The 18,818-nt window shown below is 39.6% G+C and overlaps 1 protein-coding gene and 1 long non-coding RNA gene across 4 annotated transcripts in view; one reads left to right on the top strand and one right to left on the bottom strand.

Moving 5' to 3' along the window:
* Nucleotides 1-18,818, bottom strand: part of KCNQ5 (potassium voltage-gated channel subfamily Q member 5) — a 502,003-nt gene that overhangs the window by 158,741 nt on the left and 324,444 nt on the right. For all 3 annotated transcript variants that reach the window (XM_045842923.1, XM_045842924.1, XM_045842926.1), the window contains exon 2: nucleotides 12,353-12,443. In XM_045842923.1, coding sequence (XP_045698879.1) covers nucleotides 12,353-12,443 — 91 coding nt within the window. The remainder of the gene's footprint in view (nucleotides 1-12,352; nucleotides 12,444-18,818) is intronic.
* Nucleotides 11,180-12,455, top strand: LOC123821514. Its single transcript, XR_006786123.1, has 3 exons — nucleotides 11,180-11,405; nucleotides 11,517-11,549; nucleotides 12,342-12,455. It is a non-coding gene; the product is annotated as an uncharacterized LOC123821514 (long non-coding RNA).

The following is an 18,818-nucleotide window of genomic DNA, read 5'->3' as shown; positions in this document are numbered from 1 at the left end:
TGTGTGCACATTTACACACATGTGCATGGGTAAACATACACACAACAATGCCTATGTGGGCAATCTTAAGGGAAATTGGTGTGGAAATAAGGCTAGAGACTCAGGCAAGATCAGAGATATGTGAGAAGCCTGTGTGTGGCACGGTAAAGAATTAGATCTTTAATTCTAAAAGTTATTTGGAATTTTACTTTAGGTTAATGTAGTAAGAGATACAATAATCCAAATGTTATGGGTTTTTTTATACACTGAGAAGATATCAAAAGACAGTTAAATAAAGTGAAAAATAAAGTTCACAATTAAATCAAATTATTTTATATTTTAAATAAAATATTCTCCATCTGCTCGATTGTAAGTCTTAAAATTTGATTTTAACTACAGCACCATACAACATTATTTTTCTATCTAAACTGCATAAAACTTTATTACAATTTAGGCTAAATTTTAAAACCTGAACTTTTGATGAACAGGTCTGTAAAGCATAAAGATTTGTTTGGTGTAGCTTGGTAAAGAGGAGAGTAGAAAAGTTTGGACAAAGAATACTCCAAACCACCACCTAACATATAGCTTTTTATCCTTTTGATTTATTTGACCTAAGAATGACATGTCCCGCCCTTACCCCCTCACCAACTTAGGGCTGCTGATGCCCATTCACTCGAAAAGACCATATTACCAAGCAGAATGTACACTTCAGTGTGAGCAAAATAGGTAAGCTTGTGGCCACTTACATATACTGGCTTTCTAGCCACAGTGCGATAAATGGCGTGCTGGTTTTAAAGTAAAGCCTGGTTTTAGGGCAAGTATGCTCCCTAAGAAGAACAGGGCTTATAATGAAAATAGAGCTATGGCAAAGCACTCTGAACCCTTGGAAGCAGAGATCTTACAAAAAAAAACAATCCTAATAAGATTTTAGTAGAGTTAAAAAGATAGGTCAACATCAGAGATACGGAGAATAAACCGATGGTTGCCAGGTGGGAGTTGAGGTGGGGTGAAAATATGAAGGGATTAAGAACTACAAATTGGTCATCACAGAACAATCACGTGGGTGTAACATACAGCATAAGAAATACAGTCAATGATATTACCATAACTATGGATGGCGCCACGTAGGTACTAGACTTATCAGGGGGATCAGCTTATAAATTATGTAAATGTCTAACCACTATGTTGTATACCTGAAACTAATATAAGATAATATTAAATGTCAAATGTAACTGTAAAATAAAAAAGATATCTCAACAAAATTTGACATAGCTTTTTTTTAGATTTGTATAATCTTAAAAAAAAGGCTATGTCAAAATCTACCGAGGAAATGCTGCAGCAACCCAGCTTTCACAACACAAATGTGAAGACAGCTTGATGGAAGGGGATGTCGGGAAGGGTTCAGGCTTCTGAGTTATGGAGCCGAGGGCCCCACATCACACGGCACTGGTACAGAGAGTTGCAGGTTTTGCACAAAATGTAGTGATGTTAAAGATGGATCGCTTTTGTTTGTTACCTTACATTTGTATCTTTTACACAAAGACTGGGAGAATTGCCTAAAAGCATTTCCAAGGCCAAGCAAGTGCCCGAAACAAAGAAGGCGGACTCAGGCAGTCCGCACTCCACCAGACTTGCTGCGCTCAGCTAGGCTGCTGTGCTTTACCTTCAGCTGTTGTCATTTGGGGGAACCATCTCTAACTTCCATGTTACATTGACATCATTATTCTATTTACAATTGCATATGAGGTGATTTGCATTTTGGAAATGTAAGGCAAGAGAAGGAACTGCATATGCATAAAACTCAAAATTCCCAGCTGATTTAGTTAGAAAAATAATTTTAAAGAATCATCCTAGACAGGGATGGGGACCATATGAGTATTTCAGTGTCCAGCTGGTGTGTAATGTGTGCATTGCCTCTGGCTCCCAGCCTTTCTAGTAGGTGCTTAGTGAATATATGATGAGTGAAAAAATGAATCAATGAGCAGCTCAAAGTAAAAAAAAAAATTCTTGCATCTGCAGAGGTGGCTCAAGGAAACACTTGTCCTCACAGTTGGACTTCTGAAGGACCCAGCTGCACGTTCCCCATGTTTGACATCCAGCCTAGAGCTCCTCATGGCTCTTTCCTGGACACTACAAACTGATAAGCATCCCGACCCAGCCACACAGCTCGCTTGCCTCAGCTGGTTAAATGCCTATCTGTGCCTGGCAACAGTGACCCTCATTGTGCCATTTTCCACTGCTGTAGATGACAGGTCTGAAACAGAAAATGACTCAGGCTGGAGCTTGCTGAAGAGAAGCAGATGAGTTGGTTAACTGGGGCAGAAAACCCTTCTGCTTTATAGAGTTTTAATCAACTCCCAGGTTCTCCCGTCTTTATTACCATTATGTGAAAGAGACAGGGATGACTAGGGGTCGCCTGCACTTCTGCATAGCAATCTCCCATTATGTTAGGGTTTCTCTTTGGATTCTAAAAAAATTACTCACCTGAGGATATGTTTATTGAGAGAGGTTGGGGGGGGGAGAGAAAGAGAGAGGGAGAGAGAGAGAGGGAGAGAAACATCGATTGGCTGCCTCCTGTATGTGCCCCAACTGGGCATTGAACATGCAACTTTTTGGTGTACAGGCTGACACTCCAACCAACTGACCCACCTAACCAGGGTTCTCTTGGTGTTTTATATTGATTTGTACTTGATTTCATCTGATAAAAAAATGTTCTGTAGAGTTGGGGGAAGGGAAGTAAGAAACAGAGTGAACCCTCCCTCTTGCCCTTACTCCCCACCCTTCTCTGAGGGTGGTTGTGGTCTGGGGCTTGCATTTCCTTGTTAAGGCTGTTCTGCAGTGTTCTTCCGTGGAAGGCTTTCCAGGTTTTCCCATGATGCTGAGATCTTGCAGCACTGAATCACCCTCAATTAGTCTTCAGCGAGCCAAGGCTGGAGGGCCTGTCACACATGCCCAGTCTCTTTCCTGTTCTCCATTTTCCAGTGATGCTCTGTGGATTCATTGTGATTTATAGTCCTGGAGGGAGCCAGGTCTGCAGCATTTCATTGAATCCAGCCTGTAATGTTGTTTGTCAAGCTGCCATTTATAGTTTGGAAAGTTTTTCTCTAATCTACTATGCAGAAGCATGATATGTCTTGTCACCTTAATTGTGACCCCTGATGTATGGCTGCATGGGAACAGGGGACCCACCCACTTCTTCCAGGGTTTGGCCTTGTGCAGTACCAACCCAATATTCAATATATGGATGTGATTACTGGTAATATATATTGAAGATAATTTTTGATAATCTTACTTGTGATTTTCCTGGGAGATAGATGATTCATTCACGTGCACATGTCTTAAAGTGGGGATTTTAAAATATAAAAAAACTAACAAGTTAACCCGCTTGTCTTTCATCTCCTAGTTTCACCAGTTATTCTCTATAAACCCATGATTTCAAGGCTTTTATTTTTTTTAAGGTCAATCAGAGGTTGTAGAGAAGAACGTGCTTTAGATATGCTTCCAGAGCTGGGCAATATCTTATTCATATTCAGGGCTCCAGTCCCCAGCACAGAGGCTGGAATGTAGGAAGCACTTAATATAGGCATATATTTGAATTAAAACTGCAGTGAATTAAGGGACTGGCTGGGCCTGGAGAAATTAGGAGAGGCCATAGGCAGGATGCAGGGAAATACCTGGAAATCTGTGGAAATCTACAGGATTAGACACCAGCTGGAAATTCAGACCAGGATACATAGGTCAGAGCAATATGCAGGCCTAAACCAAAGACGCTGTGAGAAGACAGAGGGTGAATGAGAACCACACGTAGTATCAAAAGCATCTGTAATGAGGCAGCAAGTGAGTGCTTTGGAGCGAGGTAGTATGCAAGGGGCAGACTATCTCAGCTCCGAGAAGAAAAGACTTTCTGTGAGGCACTGATCCATCATACAGGATTTGTAGCCTTGACCGAACCTCCGAACTGCCCTCGTTGCTTCAGTCCATCCCCTCCCTTCATTCACGCTGCCTCTATTTGTCTAGACTTCCACCATGTTTTACACGAATGGCTTCAATTGCTTCCTACATGCCTTTAATCCCATGACTTGCTTACTCCAGTCCATGCTAGAGTCAGGTAATGCACCTTCTTTGAATTTTGGTGCCATATTCACGATATTGTGAAGTTTCAACATTAATGTTGTACAGTTAAACAGTTGGCCATCTTCTTTCACGAAATGATTATTGATAATTTGCCACCAGATGCTACTGGACTAACTGCTATCACTGAATCAGCTTTGGATCCTATACTCAAGAAATCTGCAGTCTGACTGGTGCCTCATTTTTCTCTACTCCCTCCCTGGCTTACTGTTCTTACTGTTCCTTCAGCTGTTCTCGTCTCCTTGCCCCTCCTTCACTCAGCAGGTGTGCTCCTGCCCAGGGCCTTTGTCCTTGAAGCTCCATCTGCCTGGAATGTTCTTTCCCTGAATTTCTGCATGGATTGTTGCCTCACTTCACTGAAGCTTCTGCTGTTAAGCCTACCCTTTCCAGTGGACTTCTCTAGACATATTATTGACATACGACTTCACTATCTATTCCCCTTTCCTGCTTTTCTTTTACTTATAACCCTTAATATATTGACTTGCTAATTTGTTTACTTTCTGTCCAGAAAGTATCCAGCCATGTGCTAGTGAAAAATAGAGATGTTTATTGAAGAAGATACAAGTAACATTATACATAGGACAGTGACACTTTAGTACCCTTCAGAGTAGGCACTTTGGGACCTCACACAGTTCTCCCAATCACCATCAGCTACCCCATTGCATTTTTCTGCATCTCATCGATGGTCTGAAATCTCTTGCTTTACACAGGTGATTTCAGTTTTAGGAAAAGGAAGAAGTCACAGGGTGCCAAATATGGGCTGTAGTGGCGCTGAGTCACCTGGGGGATTTGATGTTTCACCATAAAACTCTGCATCAGATGCAACGCATGAGCAGGTACACTGTTATGATGAAGCTGCCAATCACCAGTTGCCCATAGCTGTGGCTTTCTGAATCATCTGAATAGTTTCTGTGAAGGAATGTTCAAGCTTAATGCAAAATTTGATGCAGATTTGTTGCTCTACTTGCTCATTTTGAATGCAACAGCCACACAGTACACATGTTTACTCAATGGCATCTATCACCCCCACTGACTAGTACAGTGAAGTCATCATTGTTCACACTTGTACATTCCAGTCCACTCCTCTTGGCTGCCCAGTTACATTGATGTCATGCAAACTATTCTTATTATATCAACAATGGCTGGACTTCTTCCAGACAGATCTGGTAGTTGTTTCCCCCACAAAAATGTGACTTTCATGAGGCTGGAGATTGTGCCTGTTTTGTTCATCGCTATATCTTTACATCCCAAAAGAATGCCTCACCCATATTGGGTGCTGCATAAATATTCTTGAATAAATGAATAAGGGAGGACATATGATGCCAAGTAGCTAATGTTGAGGGAAGTCAGAAGGAAGAGACAGTTTATTCCAGACAGATGAAAGTGTTTGACCCAGGTTCCAAATAGTGGAAATTATTTAAGCCTGGAAAGAACATAAGAAAAGGGTGTTTTTCCTTTATTGCCAACCATCTTAAACTCTGTTATTTTCTAACAACTCTCAAATGTTTACCACATCACCTTGTTTCTTTTTCTCTCAGTTGAGTATGCTTTTGTGGAGCTCAAAAGGACATAGGAGATCAGGGGGGACCTGGCTGAGTGTGACTCACTGATACCTCTAAGGGTGTCTGCTGGGCTGCTCGTCAAGACTGGAAACAAGGTTGTGCAGAGTACCTCTGTGATGTGGACTGGGCCACCTGGTCAGACACCAATGCTCCGTCAGGACTGCGGAAAGTTCTTTCCTTCCTTAATTGTAGGTAGGGAACTGTTCTTTCTCAGATGCTACTTCATGATCTTTAAATTGAACAACTCTTTGCTCTAATATCAGAAATACTTTTCATAAGGCAAGTTACTATATTATTATCCTTCTGTTGAAAGTCAGTGTGGGTGTTAAACCACTGCTTTTCTTTTTCAGTTGTCAGCAGATTGATGAGGGTCGTTAGTCTCCGTAAATCATTTTAAAGTTTATTTGCATTTTCCTTGATGAAAGGCGAGCAAAGGAAAATAATTGCACTTTTCAATGTTCATTGGGATATTCTGAGAGCTTTCTGCAGTCAATTGCAGGGGTGTGATAAACAAGACCCATCACACATTCCTCATATCTGATTGCTTTGCATCTTAGACTCTGTCCCTTTCCTTACAAACATAAGATTTAATATCCTCGGATGGATTCTTATCCTTGTACTCTGTTATACCCTCTTACAATGTTTGATGCTAGAGCTTCAATTGTGAAGACTTAATGTAATCTTATTTTACACAAAATCATACAAATTTTATGTGCAAATCTTTCTCTTTGCAAGGACAGGAAAAATGTGTTTGTGACTGACATTTTCCCCTCTCTACTAATGCTGACTGATGGAAAATGGCAACAATCGTTGCAATTCTTCAATACTGTGTCATATCATGGATAGTCACATAGCAATTAAAAACAACCCTACTTAGCACCCAAATTAGAAGAAAACAAACTTGCAGCACAGATTAATTATGTCACCGTTATTAGCTTTTCAACAGGACTCTTGACTTTACAAAAGGATTCACTACAGATTTCCTTTAAATAGTAAGCTCCACTAGTGCATTTAAGATATAATTAGATCTGCCTAAATTAGATTTGTACATGTTTCAGGAACTGATTCATTGCACAAAGAAACAGCAAGCCCATGTTTGCTTTGCTACACGAGGCAAAAACAGCGAATGCACACATGTTCTATTCAGAAGGTGCCAAACATCCAGATTTTTGGGCAAACTTGATATTCGATCATGTGTTTGAGTACTTGTCCAGATGCTTAGTACAATGCATTTGTGGCTTGGAGACCTTCTAACACAGTAGGAGGAGAGAGGCACAAATTTGCTGAGACACTCCCTATCTGTCTGAAATCGATCATGGCAATCCCTTCACTGCTCGTGGCTGGGCACCTTGAGAAATGATCACGTTTGGTGAAAACTTTATGGATGCCATTCATCACTTTAGTGAAATGGAGAGGTAACCCATTTTCGATGTGTTGAAAGATCTATGTTAAAGGCCTAAAATGGGTACTTTAAAATTAATCTAGAAGGCATGAAGTTATTCAGCTGAGAGGAAATACACTGTAAATAGCATTGTTCTTAAGAAATAGGACATGAAATTCTAAAATATACAAATGAAGGTAATAAAATCAAAACAAGTCCACACAAAGCTCTCCACCATAGTTTAACCCAGAAGGCAGGGCACTCCTTTCAATCTCATAATGTGCATCGGGACAGGTGAGCTGGGCTGGGAGATGGAGCTTTACACCTGACTATTCCCCTGCAGGTCAGGCTGTTGACTGTTTACACAAGAATATTCAGAGTTCTTTATACAAAGGTCTTATAGTGGCCTGAATTGATATACCTACTATTGGTAACTTTGCAAGTGGATGCTTTGTAAAAAAAGAAACTAACATCCCTGGTAAAAGGGGGTAGGCATTATTTGCACATTTGGAACCAAAAAGAAGCCTTAGACATCAGTACTTTATTTACTGCTGGAAAATGCATTTTGGTTAGATCTGCCAGTCTTGATTAAGAAGCACAAGAATGAGCTTGCTGGATGCCTTGAAGACAGCCCAGGTTTTCAGTCAGCCAGCCCATTGAGTCCTGGCTCTGTCTGATGGTGTGTACATGACCTTGAAACCTAGTCATTCAGTAAAATGAGAGGAGAAATATTTATATTGCAATTTTTTTCCTTTTTATAAGAAATCAATGAGTTGTAAATGAAAATTACTTAAAAAATGATAGCTCCCTTTCAGCTTTGAAGAGTTTACAAAACATAGGAAATTAACACCAGCTTTGACCTGTCCTTGGCATCTGGGCACGTGGCTTTGATCTAGAGTTCATGATCTGGAGTTCATTAGCTCTACACCAGAGTGAGGGCTGAGCCCACTCCCAGTCAGGTATGCGGTTGTCCCTGCCCAGTGCTCCACTCAGAGGAGCTTATGAAGCCATGACATAGTCATCAGATACATTTGTCAAAAAACTACACTGATAAAAATCTGTTTCATTGGTCATCAAAAATAAATACTTATTGTGAACACACGCTGGTGCCGAATGCTTATCATTGAGTCAATTTTAGTGCAAAAGTTGCCCTAATTAACAGTATTTGTGGTGAGAAAACTCTTCCAAAAATACCTGTTTTCTTTTAGAAAAGTATGATATTTTCTCAAATACAGCATTTTCAAATATTTCACTGCTCACCTGTATTCGCATCTTTATTACACCCCATCATATATATGGAAGAGCCAGTGATCATAATGTTGACTAGCTTTCTCTGTACTGGAATTTAATCTTCACAACTCTGTGAACTAGTGTATATTACTGGCCACTTTGAACCAATGAGAAAACTAAGACACAGAAAGTGACTTTCCAAAGTCAAACAGATAAAAAGTGATAGAAGTGAATTTGAGCTCAATGGTGTCAAGCACATTCTTAAGTCTATGCTCTGTTGCTTCTGTGGAGAGAAATAAGGGAACCTCATACACATCATGAAACCCTGGTTCATACGACTGGAAAAAATAAAAGAGCAAATTGATAGGGGCATTCATTTAGCTTGTAACTGAGGCAAGTCAGTTACAAGTTTTCCAGTAGCATTGAGAGTACAACTCTGGGTGAGAACAGGAGAGCCTCCCCTTGAGGTCAAATATGGAGACCTGAAGACTCTATGGGGCTGCAGAGGTGGGTGAGCCCAAATCCTGCTGTGCTGGTGCCCCCCAAGGAAACAGGTGGGAAGTGTGAGGGTAGGAGAGGGCCCTGGGCAGTGTGTCTCGGGGCCGCCTTCCTGGAGTGTGCTCCCTGTCAGGAGTGTGGGTGCCTTTATTTGTACAGAAATAGAATCAGAGTTAGAACTTAGGGATATCTTTTAATATGTTTAAAAAACCCAAATGGGACAGACTTATGAAAAATATATAATTGTGATGTATGATTTATATATAATTCTAAATTTATCCTTTGTTATACTTGTGACTCAAAGAATACAAAAGTGGTTTAACTGCAAATTTCTGCAAACACTTTAAAAGCCATACCCATTACTATTTGGACAGCAATTTTTTAGATGGGCTTCATCTTGGGAACTAAAAACACTGCTGGCCAGAATTGTGCTCTATGAATTATGTTTGATTAGATGTTCAGAGGATAGACAGATTTTGAAATCATATGAGCTACCTCAAACATGCATGTTAAAAGAATAAATAAGAGATTCCTTAAATCATTAAGATTGATCTTATTTTTCCCCAATATCCTGCAACCAATTGAACATTTATGATATGCCATGTTAACTACTTTATTAACTTCTAATGAATAAAAAGGCTATACTTCACTTTTTTTGGTTAAACATAGTTTTGGGGAAAAGAATTAATGAAGAAGAATAACATCAGTGCAATCTTTGACCTGCACCTCAGCCTGCATACTTTTAGGTAGGTTTTAAGAATATACCTGGGGGTCAAACACACTGGACAATTTATCGCTACAGAACAAAAATAGGAGGATAAGCAAACCCTCTTGCTATGGAAAGTCAGGTAGCAACACCTTTCTGAGAACATCTGTCTGCAGAACCTACCACCATGCTCCAAACAAAGGCCTCATTTGCATCAAGGCACTAAATTTGAAGTTATTCAGGACTGAAAAAAGATACACAAATGGCAAAGAGGTACATGTAAAGATGCTCACAGCACTAATGATCAGAAAAATGCACATTGAAACCACACACCTGTTAGAATGGGCATCTTCAGAAAGACAAGAAATAATGCATGCGGCCAGGGTGTGGAGGAAAGGGGACCCTAACACACTGTTCTTGGGAGTAGAAACTGGTATTGCCACTACAGAAAACAGCATGGAGGTTCCTCAAGGAGTGAAAAATAGAACTGCCCTATGATCCAGCAATCTCACTTCTGAGTATCCACCTGAAGGAACTAAAATGAGGATCTCAAGGAGGTATCCACACCCCATCTGCATGGCAGTATTATGTACAATAGTCAAGACAAGAAACAAACTAAGGGCATATCAACTAATAAATGCATAAAGGAACTGTGATATTTATAAAGAAATATTCAGCTATAAAAAGAAGGCTATCTTGCCATTTGTGACACCATGGATAGACCTTGAAGGCATTATGCTAAGTGAAATAAGTCAGCCAGAAAAAAAGAAAACTTGTGTGATCTCATGTCTGTGTGGAATCTAAACAACAACAATAAACAACAAAAACCCAAACCAAACTCATAGAAACAGAGAGATTAGTGGTGTCAGGGGTGAGGGATGGGGGAAATGGGTGAAGATGGTCAAAGGTTACAAGCTTCTAGTTATACAACAAAATCTGAGGATCTGATGTACAGCATGGTACTGGAATTGACAGTGCTGCACTGTACGCTTGAGAGCAGCTCTAGCTTAAAAGTCACTCCCCCACACAAACGGTATCTATGTGAAGTGATGAGGTGTTAATTAACTGTATTGTGGCAATCACTTTGCAATATATATATATAAACCATCACATTATACATTAAATTACACACTGATGCATGTCAGTTATATCTCAATAAAGTCGGCAAAAAAAGACTGTGGGGTGTGTGACAATGTCTACGTTGTCTACATTTTTCTTCTTGAATATGCATTCTTCTTACTAAACTGATCAATTGTTCAAAAGTTTTAAAATCAAGATACTAATCAGCTTTGAGCTTTTTAGTAACATGAGTTCCTTTGGACTATTTACAGACTCATCAGCAATGACTGAGTTTATATTTCATAGATTCAGAGGACATGAACCTAGCATTTTAGATTCTTGATCTGGCTATAAGAGAAACATTTTCATGGCATTCTTGTGTTTGATGTACGCATACAATATATCACTCATGGGTCATCTAGTTTTGCATCTTCCCAAGTCTAACAATAGATTTCTGTTTTCACTCCAAAATTCCTGGCTGTGGTTCTGTGTATATGAACCTAAAAGCCAGCTGTGGCTGAGACCTTGGGTTCAGATCACTTGTTAGCAAAGGGTTGCCTAAGGCTGAAAGGCCGCTTGTGACGCAGATGGAAACCTTATCAGTGGAACCAATCCCCAGTGTGCTTTTTGGTCTGTCTGTTCTCCACCTTGAGTTGTGAAAGAGTAACCTTAATTGAGCACAGTTTGTATGGAAGTGAATTGGAATAGATTTGTTCCAGGCTGAAAAATGATTTCTCCCTGAAAATAAGACAGACTTGAGAATGTGGTAACATCCAGCCATCTGAAAATGCAGGTAAGAAGAGCAGCTGCCCTCCACTCAGGCTATAGCAGTTGACATCCTTCAGCTTCCTCCTTCAGGGTAAGAACAATTTTCTTAGAGTAAATGTTTATTGCTGTACATAATCAGTGTCTGTTTTCAGGGCATGCAGCCATCTTATTGCATCCCCTCTTCTTCTCTGTTTCTTTGTAGTTCAGCAGGTTTTACAGATGACATGAGTTCCAGGTAAGAGGTCACTCAGACAGTTCTGAGACTGTCAAGTCTGGTATTTTTGCACTAAGTGAGTGGGTCAAAATGTATGTAAATGAACCACACTTTCAATCTTATTTGATTTGAGTATACAGTGTTTTACTTCAGTTGTAACAGAAAGTATGAAAGTTCAAAACCGCCAGAATAATTCAAAATAAAATATCTTGTTTTTTTTTTCTCATTTTGAAATGGATCAAACACTTCTGTGTTGTTGAAGACTGACAATAAAATGTAGACTTTCTCACCAAGTAATTATATTAGCAGCAAAACTCATAATGCATTTTGTTGGTTAAAAAGAGCATAAAGGAGTATTCTGTATTTTTTTTTTTAATGAGGTGCTATATTCTCATAGATCTTGGCCAATTATACACATCTAGTGCTAAACTGTGGTTATTGGAAAATGGTCTTTATCTTGTAACTTTTAGCAATGGAATGAGAGACCTCATGGATATTAATTCTTCTTATAATTTATTTGTCACCATACTCATAGATAAACATCATTAAAAATGCTTCCAAATATTTACTTCTATTTACGATATAACTAACACCAGATATTGTTATGTAATAGCAACCCTGAATATATCTGTATATTTCTGAGGATTGACTAAAGGTTAAAATGGTAGGCAAATTTCTCAATGATCTTTGAAACTTTTATACTACGCAGTAACATTTTTTCTAGATAGAACTTTTTGTGGGATAAAATGCATTGTATATATATTAGAGATAGTTCTTACAGTGCATAAACTTTATGTATATTTTTGTTCATAGGTTTCACTTACCAGAATCAAGAGGCAACTGGAAGCCAATTTTGTGTGCTCAGGGATGGTGGAAAACACTGACAAAATCAAGCAACCAAATACAAGGAGAAAGCTGTAAAACAACAAAAAAAGAGAAATCTGATGAGAACCTTGCCTTATCACGACAGACTTAATTTCTTCTTTCTAATGAATTGGCATTGATTAAATCATAAAAGCCCTGGAAGGAACTAGCGATTTTGAATAGCAAAACACAGTACGATGTAGGGTGCATTTGATTTTCCAAGGGGGCAGCCCCATGCAAGCTTCTCCTTCCATGACATCCCCAGACTCCCAGTTCAGCCACCTGTCTGACCCCATGTTGCAGTCAAATTTGATAACTTTTTGTTCCATAAAACATATTTTACCCCATCTATTTTCTGGTTTGTTGCCTTTCTCATATTGTACACTTATTAGTGAAGAGAAGGTTGTGGGTGTATGTTGCATGCTGTATTCAAATGTCCATATCTCAGAATCAGTGCATTTCCCATGAATGCCCTTCCCAAGCAGGGATCCTGAGAAAGACCCAGAAAGTGTGTTTTTGCTCTGCTATCCTGGGAGCATGCGCAGTAGCCTCTCTCTTCTCAAGGATGCAGAATCTGCCTCACGTTTAACGGTTCTGGTGAACAGGCAAGTGTTCTAACAGGTCGTTAGAAAAAGCCTTGGGCTCATTTTCAGTGTCTATTATTGTTCACAGATTCTCTTTTGTTATTTCTTTATAATAATGAGAAGAATAAAAAATAATGGAATAATTTCCTCTGATACCCATTTTCCATTTCCTTACAGTCAAACTACCAGAGAAAGGACCCCTTTGCTGTCTGTTCATACACAATGAAAGGAAGTGAAAGTCAGGAGCAGATTTCTCTACCAATCAATCTACAAAGCCATTTATTCCTAGAAATATGGAACTTCTAAGGTGCAGAGGGGGAGCTGAGTTCACAAGCAAATGTCTAATAAAAAGGGAAGGTTCTGTTTTAAAGTTGAAGTTATTTATCTTGAAATGCAAGACTAAAATAAAACAAAACAAAAACCAAAGCAATGATACCCAAACTACTTGGTTCTAGGCCATAATTTTTGCCTTTACTCACCTCTGGGAAGTTCATATAGTATTCTCCCTGAAATATCAGTTTCCATGTTCTTTAGTACAGCACTGGAGTTAGTCCCCACCTCCCCTTGGCTTGCCTTGACAAGTCTTACAAGTCTTTCTACTGCACTTGTGAAGCCCCAAGGGCCTATAGCCAAGGACTGGTGAATTATGGTCTGGAAACAACTCTGTCCTCTAATGCCTTTTTTAAATAAAGTTTTAAATAAAACTTAAATAAAGTTTTAAATAAAACTTAAATAAAGTTTTATTGGCACAACCACACCCATTTGTTTATGTGTTGTCATGTTACAACTGCAGAACTGAGGAGTGTGACAGAGATAGTACTGTGCACAATACTGAAATATTTACTGTCTGGCCCTTTAGAGGAAGTTCCCCCAACTCCTAACTGATATCACGTATCCCTTATCTCTTTGTATCTATTCCACCAGAACCAGAGTGCAGGTTCATAACTGCTCATAGTCTACATTACATGCTGAAAACAATTCCCAATGTCCATAGAGGGTTTTCTACAGGCTGCTACACGGAGCTAAGCCCCTTTCACATGCACTAACTACATTATCATCATAAATGTATGGAATAGAAATACCATTATTCCCATTTTACAGATATGGAAACCAAGAATTAAGAACATTTTGTAACTCATCCAAGGCTGTACAGCAGAAGGAGGATTCCTGCACTGGCTGTCCTGGCTGTCTGTCCTGTCAGTGTTGTAGAATGAACACGCACAGATGACAGCGGCCATCACACTGTTGGCTCAGCAAGGCTTTGTGGTATCTCTCTATCTCTTCACTGGAGGGAAGTAGTTATCATTCCAAATAGAAATCTCTAAGGAAAAGGAGTTTACTAGTGAAAGCACCTAGTATACAATGTTAATAAACTGCTCATAACAGTTTTATTTTTCACTGGTGAATATAACAACTCAAGATACTTTAGATTATTAAATTGGTCCTAATGGACTAAAAATTACAAACTAGAAACTGAATTTCATTGCATCTATATTACCTGCAAATTCCTAATGAGAAGATGAAAATAAGAATCATTAAGGTGGTTTGGAGGATGATGTGGCATCAAATAAAGACAGTGACACGTGTTTCTCCTCTGGTGAGTACCTGTTATCTAGATATGCCCCATGAGTCCAGCTTACCAGAAAACTGTAGGGAAAGCAAACATTGGATTATTTAACCACTAAGACACCTTGTTCCTTCAAAAGCATCCTGATGGTAGCTATATTTGTATTCAAAACAGATCTATATCATGATTATTTTTTATTGTTCCTTCTTCATTAATCATTTTCTATTTAATATTCTTACTTCATGTCACTACCTTGCCCATTTTCTTCCTTGGGCTGATCTTACCCTACTTTCTAAGAGGAGCAGTTTCTGCACTAGAATTCCATCATTGCTATGGAAGTCTATCTGAGACTGCAAGTCAAAGACCTCCAATTCTCCGCTTCCCAAAGGGTGTGGATAGACAAGTACATTCATTAATTCACCAGTCCCCTTCCTTTTCCTTCCCTTAGCCACTAATCCATTTACCCAATCAGAAAATATTGATTATGTACATAATATTAGGCTCAGCCTTGGGGATATAACAATGAACAGAATTCTTTTCTTTCTTTGCCTTTAGAATTTAGGGTCTATCAAGGCAAACAGAGTACTAAACAGATATAAACAGAAGTATTAAAATTCTGAGTGATTGTAAAGGTAGGGAGAATACAGAAGATGACAGAAGCACATAGGAGAGGAGGGGTTAGGCAAGACTGTACTTAATTTGTGGGGTCAAGTGCAAAGTGAAAATAAAGGGACTTTTTTGGTTAAAAAATTATTAAGAATTTCAAGATGGTGACAGCAGAACATGACACCAAGTGTGGGATCCCTCTAAGTGTTGGGCTCCATGGGACTGCAGAGGTTGCATACCCAGGAAGCCAGACTTGGGGTTAGGAAAGACTTTTTGGAAAGAATACTGATCAAACTCATCCCTGAAGGTCCAGCAGGAGTTAGTTTGCACAGTGGTGGAAATGCCTCATCAGTGAGACAGTGGGGGTTAAGGCCAAGAGCACACACAGTGTCACTAAAATTCACTAGTTAATCAATAAATTAGAGCTAGTGAACAACTGCTAGCTAGCTTATCCTTTGGCGGTACAGGGAAAGTGTAAGGTAGGTCATTCCTGCAAAATCATTTTCTGTGTAAGAATCATTTCAGTTCATTTGAAAACATGGATTGAGTATCCATTGTAAAAGGCAATGTGCCAAGAACTACAAAGACAAGAGGATGAATTAGAGTGGTCCCTACCCTTAAGGAATTTAAAATCTAGTGCAATGGATGAGGTGAACATAATGGATCATAATGAAGGGCTGAGGCAGATATGTCCTGAGAAAAATGCTGGAGTGGCCGAAGTGGGGAGGATTCTACTTCCTTAGATTGGGAGCAGTGGAAGCACATCAAGAAAGTCTTCATAAATCAGTGGTGTTTGACAGTCTTTGAAGGAAGGGACTCTTCTGGAGAAATGCTTTTCAGAATGAGGGTACAATATGAGAAAAGCAATGAGCAAGAAAGTGAGGTAAAATATTTGCTCACTGTTTCATAGAACAAAAAGTTATCGAGTTTGTAGCTCAGGGTCAGACAAGTGGCTGAACTGGGAACCTGGGGACATGTTCGGGGGAGAAGCTTGCATGGCAGGGTCTGTTTGTAGCTCAGTGGAGCTGCCCTCTGGTAAAATCAAGCTGGGAGCAGCTATGTTAGGACGTGTTTGAATATTTGAGTAGCAGGGGCAAGAGTGATGGTGATCTAGGTTAGATTATGAGGTAACTGGTAGAAATGAGAGTGGAATAGAAAGGCAGACTGCAGAGATGCTGTAAGTACAGGCGCTCCCTGCCTTTCATAATTATTGGATTGGGGAGTAAAGTTCGGGAAGAAGGTGTGATGGTGGGTAAACCCAAAGTTTTCATACCTAGTTATTGGTGATGCTCCTAACAAGTCAGGAGGAGAACAGTCAGGAGGAAAACCTGATTTTTGAGGAGAAGAGGATATATCCAATTTTAGGCATCCACGTAGATTGTGGACCTAAGTCTTGGGCACAAGGTCTGGTTGGAGATGTGGAAGTACTTTTTTCATAGTGGAAGTAAATGTATGGAATGTGTTATCGTAAGGAAAGTGCAGACCAAGCATGTAAGGTTCAGGTAAATAAACATAAAGGACACTTGGGGAACACTTCCTGGTCTTGGAGGATGACATTCTGGAGAACAAAGAACACATTTTGCTATGTGTTGGCTGTGGGGAGCTTTGCCAGAGGCTATGGACAGACTCTCTGGCTGGGGAAGCACTGACCTGACACTGAATGACCCCACTGAGGTGAGAGTGTTCAGATGTCAGGCTCACTGGCAGCGACGTGGTGCACTGCTGGGGTTTGAGTGTGGCTCTGCTGACATCAGCTTCCGAGGCCCCCATGCACATATGTGCATGCAGACAACTGACTACCATCCCACTCCCCCTCTATTGGTTGAATAAAAGGGGGAGCAGTGGCAAGAGTCATTGGATACAGGGTGTCTTAATTTAGGGTCCCTGGGCATCCAAGGGGTCTGTGGATAGAAGTCAGGGGGTCTGTGAATGCAGATAGGAAAAAAATTACATTTTTATTTGTCATTAACTATGGCAACAAACCATGACAGTATTAGCAGTGCTTATGACTTTGCCATTCATGGAAATCACAGATACTTTCATATCCTGCTTTACAGTTGTAGATGAATCCATAATTGTTTCATCTGGAGTATTGATTTTGTTCAGCACTACTTCAGGATTATGGTAGTTATTAGATCCACTGCCCGGGTTGTTTTTTAAATGCATTAATAAAGAAGCATGCTGTGCCTTACTATATCAGACACTTGTTTACTGTTTTAATAATAGCATGTCAACATAACTTTTTTGTAATCACATGCATTTCATGCATTTAAAAATATTATCCCGAGGAATGGTTCATAGGCTTCATCACTGCTGAAGTGTCCATGGCACACAAAACATTCAGGTGCCCATGGTGGGCAGGTAGAAGGCAGGGCTGCGAGCAGGGAAGAGGCTCATTTTAGTGTAAGCCCTTATTTTATGAAACGTTAAAGAGACTTATCTAAGAAAAAAAAGAAGATAAAAATCATGTATAGTAGAGTGTCTGCAAACTCACAATTATTAATAACCACACCTAAAACAAAAACAAACTAAGCAAACAACTAGAATGGGAACAGAATCACAGAAAAGGAGAACACATGGAAGGTTAACAACAGGGGAGTGGGAGGGGGAGAGAGGGGGAAAAGGTACAGAGAATAAGTAGCATAGATGGTAGGTAGAAAATAGACAGGGGGAGGGCAAGAATAGTATGGGAAATGTAGACGCTAAAGAACTATGACACATGGACATGAACTAAAGGGGGGGAATGTGGGTGGGAGAGGGTGTGCAGGATTGAGGGGCATGAAGGGGGGGTAATGGGACAACTGTAATAGCATAATTAATAAAATACATTGAAAAAAGAAAGATGATTCATATTCCTTCAAAATTATTCTGTAAAAGCCATTGGCCTTTATTTTGCCTGAAGCAATCATCTCTATTTTGTTTCTGAAGAAATTCTCTTTGCTGCAGGCCTTTTGTCTAAAGCTTCTTCTTTCAAAAGCACTGTTTATTGTAAGAGGAGAAGGGCAGTTATGATACAAAATATTATCAGTTAAAAGGCTTCTAAATGTACTCAAGAAAACCACCATCAACTTTTCTTGTGGGCTAATTAAGGATCAATTTGTCAGATTTAATTTGATGAAAAAGCTTTACTTGGAAATATCACGGTGTTTGCAGAACAGATGATGTCCAGCTTCCAAAGCTCATGCTTCAAGCATGGATTCACTTAGCAAGAATGAAAATGATATGAAACAAAACATTCACAAAAGCTCAGCTGATGTTTTGTCAATTGGACCGTAGCAAGTTACACAATGTCATGCACACAAACACCAGCCACTCACAAACAATTAAGAAGAGGAGGCAAGGAAGAAAAGTGAAATGTGGCTGGTGTTTAAAGTGGACATCTCAATGAGTGCAGCTCAGTGAGTAGGCAGATTGGCAGCATGGGCTTTGTGGACTGAAGCGTCCACACCTTTCTACCTAGAAGGTGCTCTCTGCAAGTATTTTGCTAGACTATCAGGTTTCCATGTAAGTGAACCATTAAGGAAGCCTTGGGAGAGGAGAGATCTTAAATGTCTTAAATGGGATGAAATCTTGGAATTAAAATAAAAATGCTAATAAGAAGTAGATTTAGAGTTTTTTTATGGAAGTAATTCTTCAAAAACAACTTCCAAAGGAAATTCAATCCTGCCT

Source organism: Phyllostomus hastatus, unplaced genomic scaffold (assembly GCF_019186645.2).
Source record: "Phyllostomus hastatus isolate PE091 unplaced genomic scaffold, TTU_PhHast_1.1 phas_contig_40, whole genome shotgun sequence".
Taxonomy (NCBI): Eukaryota; Metazoa; Chordata; class Mammalia; order Chiroptera; family Phyllostomidae; genus Phyllostomus; species Phyllostomus hastatus.
The sequence above is the reverse complement of the archived record's forward strand: the minus strand, read 5'-3'. Positions and strand labels throughout refer to the sequence as shown.